We start from the raw sequence: 6720 nt of genomic DNA on the forward strand, positions 1-6720 counted from the left end.
GACGTACAAGTATCTAAAAATTTTTCTTAGAAAAACCTGACTTGCATTCAATTTAGGCTCCACTGCGCGCTTTTGCTCTGACCAATTTGGGCCATTTTAAATACCCACCTTCGTGCAAAATCTTCCAATGTCCAATCTGAAGTTGACATTTTCATTTAAAGACTATATTAAATGTAAAAATAGGTTTGGTAATAGGTAGTAAAATAGGTAATAAATTTCCTTTACAGGGAATAGTAAAGGAGGAGAAAAGTTTATTTTATTTCAACTTTTTGTAGTACGTCAAATGACCTATCAGAATATCTATCCACTTGGGTTGGCCTGCAGAGCCATATGACGATTATATTCAATTGGCGGACTAAATGCACACAATATACGTACTCACTATACGTACTCACTAATCCAGCGTACCACAGTGTCCATATATTTTACAGGTCATCATCTTAGTGCCGTAAACATATATCACAGATCTTCTCCTTGCTGCTCAAATATTTTACAGATCAAGTTGGTCCTGCGCAGAATGGTAATTTTTAAAACAATCGAACTCTCCAGTACATTCTCTGCAAGTAATATCTAATTTAATATTCATTGTTTTAGTTCGCAATTCGTGTTTGTTTTCTAAATGACTTCACAAGGCGAGATGCAGAAGTTAAGATCTTTCCGCATAAAGAACACTTCCAATCTTTCAAGTTGTCCTCTCGCCCTTGAGCTATATTCACACGTTAACATACGTAGATTTGATTGCATTCCGCACAGGATATTTAATTCAATTTCACGTCTTCTGATTTCACAATTACTCTTCCCCTTTCTTGGGATTTCTTTCTTTGTTTTTTTTGTTTTTGCGTACCTGACCTCTGTATTTTCATTGCGACTATCACCAAACTTAAGACAACAGCTGTAGCAGAACTATATAAAGCATATACGATTTTTTTCCACCACTTCTCATTTAACAGAAAGTACGACATCTTTTCTGTTACTTCTTCTACTTCTTTAACAGATGAGAGAGATTTTTTATTCACCATTTTTCTTATTTAATTAAAAGCAACTCTGTTCTCTCTTCACACACATATTACTTTTTCATAGGCGATGTAAGGGAAAAAACCAGCTAACGGCTTTTAGCGAGGAATCAAAACCATCTCTAACATTAAGTACTCATAGAATCGGAATATTCCTCTTGGGTATCAAAATCCCAACGCCCGATAGGTCCTTTCTTATTGCCTAAATCCATTTTAGTGTAATCCACTTCATCGTCTGAATCATCAATGGCATCATTCATTTCTTCTAATCCAGGATAACATTCAGCATAGCCTTCCGGTTCGTTAGCAAATCGTGAAGCTATCGAGGATTTGGTTATTCTAGGTGGTGGTGGTATCGTAATAATAGGTTCAGCAACTTCTACACATTTGTCTCCAAAATAATTTAGCGGCTTTTCATTACTATTACCGGAACAGTTTTTATCCGTACAATATATTTTTTTGGTCGTACAATATACTTCCTGGTCGTACAATATACTTTCTGGTCGTACAATATACTTTTTTGGTCGTACAATATACTTTGTTTCTGATCTGCCCGATGCATTAAGCCTGAGAATTGCATTAAAAGGGAATTTATTTTTGATCGCAACGAATCCCAAGCGATTTCCCAATTTCAAAGTTGAGGAAAGCACTAATATCCTACAAATAGTGCTCATTTCTTACTCAAAGAATTAGCTTTGACGAACCTTTCCGTTGCGTATGTCGAAATAGACAATCTTATTAGGGTTAAGGAAGATTATCGAACGTATCCAGGGGTTAATGCTCTTAAGTTTGTAGTAATAATGAAGTGGAAATACCATTAAGAGTCGAAAGAAATAAGTGCATTACAATTGTGACTATTTTATTCTGATATGTAAATTTCGATCAAGTTGATTGTTCAATTTTTTGTAACATTTATTTAAATAAAACCTTTAACTATTTCACATGTATTAAATTAAAAATTGTATGTAAAAATTTTATAAAGAGTTAGTTGCAGCAGTAACGGTAAAAATTTTAAAATGTTACTTAAGCATAATAAATTTTTCCAGAATTTAATAGTTTTATTCAATGATGTGCGACATACGATTCTGCAATTTACGTAAATTTATCCAGCACACCCTTTTTCATTGATAACTTCATGTGAATTTAAAAATTTACTATTATATTATTATTATTAATTTAGCCAAAGAATTGCTGCTATAATTTTCACATACTAGCTTGTTTGTTTTATTCGCATAATTTTATTAAGAAAAAAAAGAAAATTTTAGCAAAAAACGTAGAGTTGTAAAATTTCGGAAAACGTTCGCAACTACGCGGTCGTAATTAAGAAAAGTAAGGTATATCAGGAAGAAGAAGAAGTTGTGGCTGGCAAAACAGTGGAAGTAATCATTAAATAACCGACATCAAGATAATTTTTCTTAAATTGTGTTGTGAACCTCACTTTTACTTATTTTCGATATAACAGCCCATATTACATTTTGATAGAGATCACCCATACACATTAAAATAACTAATAAGTCAATAAAATCAAAAATTGTAGAAAAATATCATCAAGAAATTCATTTCTGTGAAAAACCTAGGTAAAGGTTGTGAATTTATTTAAAGCAAAATTGTAAAGCTGTTACTGGAGGTATAGTCCTGCTGGCCTCACACCAGAAAAATAAAAAATAACTGAACTGAACTTTGAAACTAAAGGAAAAAAAATGCAAATTACTGCATCCAACCTAACAACAAGTAATTGTCGGGTTTGCTTAGAATTGCCAGAGGAAGTGTTAGATACAAACGCAATATATAATAAAGAAGAAAACCTGACTTATGCGGATTGCTTCCTTATATGCACCCAAATAGATTTAACAGCCGATGATGATTTACCTCAAAACTTATGCAAGCCCTGCGCCCTTGAACTACAATTGTCTTACGATTTCTACACAAAAGTTGAAGCTTCAAAACGACTACTTCAACAATATAAGCAACGATCCCAGCTTTTGCCGAATGCAGATTTCAACAAAGGTACTTCTCATAAAAGTGTAGATAATACAAAGTTTGTGGCCAATACCTCCACTTCACCAGAACATCCACATGAAATGATACAACAAATTGATGAAATATTAATAAATCAAGGTCCAATTGAATCAATTGATGAAGCATTCGTTCGGTGTGAAACAGAAAATGACGAACTTGAAGAGTATTTAGAGGCAGAAGAATTTCAATCCTTGGAAGAATTAGAAGATGAAGGTATTGATAACCTGCTGTTTGCAATTTTATTGTTAAAAGCGGGGTCACAGAAAGTATATTAATTTTATTTTCTTTTATCCTCTAAGAGGATGGTTGATTAATCAATTTTCACGTCATTTTGTTATTTTTTAGACGATAAAACAGAAATAGCGAATGATTACGATGATGTTCCGGTAACCTTGGACACTCATTTTAAAATTGTCGAGGATATAACAATTCAAAAAGAACAGAATGGCAATGAATTAGATAAAACAAGAGGTCGAGATCTGAAACCGGTTTTAAAAGTAACAAGTAGTGTAGCAAATCACTCGGCCGCGATGCTGGCGGTGTCCGATAAACCTGAAAAAAAAATTCACAATTGTCCAGAAACTAAAGGAGAGGTAAACAGTCAAGTTCCTTCATCTCTTAATAAACGTATACGCCATATCGGTAGATATGAATGTTACTATTGCCGGAAATCATTTCCAAACTATTCACGCATGACTGTACATCAACGTTCGCATGAAGCAGACCGGCCTAAGTTCAGTTGCGAGTTTTGTGGTCGCATGTATTCTACCAAACAAGCCTTAGAAGTGCATATACGTGCAATACATATTAAAAGTGGCTTCCCGTGTACGATTTGTGGTAAAATATTTCCGGTGAAGAAAAGCCTTGAGATTCACACGCGTTATCATACAGGCGACTTTCCTTATGTCTGCGATTTATGTGGGCGAAAATATGCTCAAATGTGTCATTTGAATACTCACAAAAAAATTAAACATGATAGCGTGCGGTTTAGCTGCGACTACCCTGATTGTGGAAAATATTTCACGTCGTCTAACTCTTTACGAAATCATGAGTACACGCATCACAATATGATGCCCTTTGAATGTGAATTTTGCCAGCAAGGATATCCGGCTAAAGCAAAGTTGGTAGTAGTTTCTTAGTCAATTTTAAAAAATAAACGTACTTCATATTTAATATTGTTTTTTACAGACTAAAGGTGCATATTAAGCGAAAACATGGTCAGGATATGAGCAAAGAGCAATTAGAAAATATGCGCAAATTTCATGTTATGCGCTCCAAAGTTAATTTTGTAAAGGTGATTCATGTCAACGATATTTAATATTAAAGAAATTATAAATAAAATAGATGTCGATGTATTGGGTTTAATCAATTTCACCTCCGGACGATTATCTCGATGAATTATGGGTACAAATTAGCAAAAAAAAACTTCAAACTAATCTAGCTAGGAATTAAGATTCCGAACAAGAATTTTTTCAAACGTTTTATTTACCTGCTTTACCCAAGCACAAGTTTTTATGCTCGGACACGAAAGGGGACTTTTCTGATTCCAATTCAAATATCTGCCAATGACTTCGCGTAGAAAACATTTTTTTTTATAATAAAAACTCTTTAATTATAATTTTTATACATGTGCGTAAAATCTTTACTTTTTATTGTTTTTAAAGGTTACATCCTCTTAAACTATTAAAAAAAAATTAGCTTTAATTTACAATTTAAGTCAATAAAACGTTTCCTCTAAAAATGAAAAAAAATTTGCACTTTATTAACATTTTAAAAATTTAAAAAAATGGAATGCTCGAGAATTAATCTTTTAAATGTGTAGAATGTGTCTTATAATACATTGTAGATTCTTGTTGTTTGAGAAGAGTAAATATGTCTTTATTAATATTTAGAAATTAAAATATTGCCTCTTTAATAACATTCACTTGATTACTAAAATTTTTTTATTATTATCAGCGATATGTGTGTAAGTTAATTTTATAACTGCTTCTATATATTTTTTTTTTTTTTCAATGCTTGTTCCCATCATATAAGTTCGTTCGAGTTTCAAAAGTATTCAATCACGTATACTATATCATTTTGTATGAAAGAGTATCAAAGTACTTAAATGTAAATTATACCCACACACCGTGAGGATTTTTACTGGTTGGTACTGCATTTTCCAACTGTCGCGGCGAACCAATAATTCGACGACTGCTGCCCGGTTTATTAGAGCCTGAATTTAAACAAAATTCTGGTAAAATTCCATTTTAATCCATTTTACGTAATATTTTACCTTCCAAGAAATGTTTGATTTCCTCTGAAGGAGTGACAGTTAAACTTTGCAAATTTACCTCCTTCATTTCGTTAACCAGTTGTTCCACCTAAAAGGTATCATACAATTTTAGTTATAATAATTATTAGTAATGATTAATACAATTATACAATAAATAATAATACAATTATAAAATAAAATAATCCTTATTGGAATTAATATATAATTTTTTTTTACTATGGGAAAAAAAATTAAAGAATTTTAAAAAATGTGCAGAATGGTTAAATAATTAATAAATAAATTTTTTTTTTTAAGATTTGCTTGCAACGTAGAAGTTTATTAACAAACAAAATTATTAAATTATGAGCATTATATTGAAAAATTCGTTTCAATATGCAGAAGTTTTAATATGTGAAATCCAAAACATTCAAAAGTACTTGATTGTTGCTACATTTCACTATTATTGAAAGAAGTAAGAAAATTATATTCGGCCGTTTCCGAATCCCTTATAGCCGCCGCCGTTACCCATCGTACACCGTCGCAGCATCCGCGATATTTAATTCATGGTTAACACATTTCGTTTGGCGTATTCTACCCTCCAAGTCTGTTTATTTGATACTTAGTCGATTATACACCTGAGAAGAAACGAAATCTTCAGTTTGGTGGGTTCACAATATTTAATTTAGAATTGACACATTTTTAGACAGAGAGAGATAATGTAATTTCACGTAAAGAATGTACAAAATCATTTTCTGCCATCTTATGAGTAATAAGCAGAAATCCTTAAAAAGGTGAAAAAAATCGCTTATAATTTTGTACAGATGTTGTAGGAGCAACCCAGAGAATATATGGGTAAATTTTTATCATTCCATCTCTTGCAGTTTATAAATAACGATCAGAAAATAAAGTTAGTAGTTAAGCTTTACTGCAGTCGTGGCCTTTAGGCCGATTCACTCCATTTTCAATTCAAAGAATTGCCAATGTTGCTATCGAATTTGAAGCCGATAGCTTCGTTTCTGTCACCTGGGGGACTGTTTACCACAGGACATTACATAGACAGACGGACGAATATTCTTAAATCGGTTTAGAATCTGCTGCTGATCAAGAATATATTTACTTTATTGGTTCCTGAGCTTTCCTTCTGTGTGTCACAAACGTATCGATGAAATGAGTATTTCTCACATCCTTCAATGATGCGTACGCCAACGAAACAGCATTAAATATTATTTAGATGTTTAATAACAAATTGTTCAGGAAGTGAACAATCAATCCAGTATGTTGTGTAAGCAGTTTAAGAGAACTTTTTTAACGTAGTCCTTACCTGTCTCTTTTTTTCGGCTATAGCGTTTTCAATTAGTGCAATTTCCTTTTTCAAATTTTCAGCGGTATTATTCGATGTATCGGTATTATGAATGGCCTGATCGATTTCACTTT

General features: G+C 32.4%; 2 protein-coding genes across 3 annotated transcripts in view; one reads left to right on the plus strand and one right to left on the minus strand.

Moving 5' to 3' along the window:
• The first annotated feature begins 2369 nt into the window (after nt 1-2369).
• LOC119639352 (zinc finger protein 569) lies at nt 2370-4630 on the plus strand. Of its 2 annotated transcripts, XM_038036659.1 has the most exons (4): nt 2370-2392; nt 2591-3245; nt 3378-4152; nt 4221-4630. In XM_038036659.1, exons 2-4 carry the CDS (start codon nt 2714-2716, stop codon nt 4348-4350), a joined length of 1437 nt encoding a protein of 478 aa, XP_037892587.1. In that variant the 5' UTR covers nt 2370-2392; nt 2591-2713; the 3' UTR covers nt 4351-4630. The 2 variants fall into 2 exon arrangements, with proteins under 2 accessions (XP_037892587.1, XP_037892588.1); XM_038036660.1 differs by lacking the exon at nt 2370-2392 and having other exon boundaries at nt 2438-3020.
• A 183-nt stretch (nt 4631-4813) lies between these two features.
• The window catches only part of LOC119639233 (ras association domain-containing protein 8), a 3218-nt gene continuing 1311 nt past the window's right edge, over nt 4814-6720 (minus strand). Inside the window, 3 exon segments of the mRNA XM_038036515.1 lie at nt 4814-5247; nt 5308-5395; nt 6608-6720. The exon segment at nt 6608-6720 is cut by the window's right edge and continues 4 nt beyond it. Coding sequence (XP_037892443.1) covers nt 5147-5247; nt 5308-5395; nt 6608-6720 — 302 coding nt within the window. The 3' untranslated portion in view covers nt 4814-5146.

The sequence above is a fragment of the Glossina fuscipes genome, unplaced genomic scaffold, assembly GCF_014805625.2.
Source record: "Glossina fuscipes isolate IAEA_lab_2018 unplaced genomic scaffold, Yale_Gfus_2 112, whole genome shotgun sequence".
In the NCBI taxonomy this organism is placed as follows: Eukaryota; Metazoa; Arthropoda; class Insecta; order Diptera; family Glossinidae; genus Glossina; species Glossina fuscipes.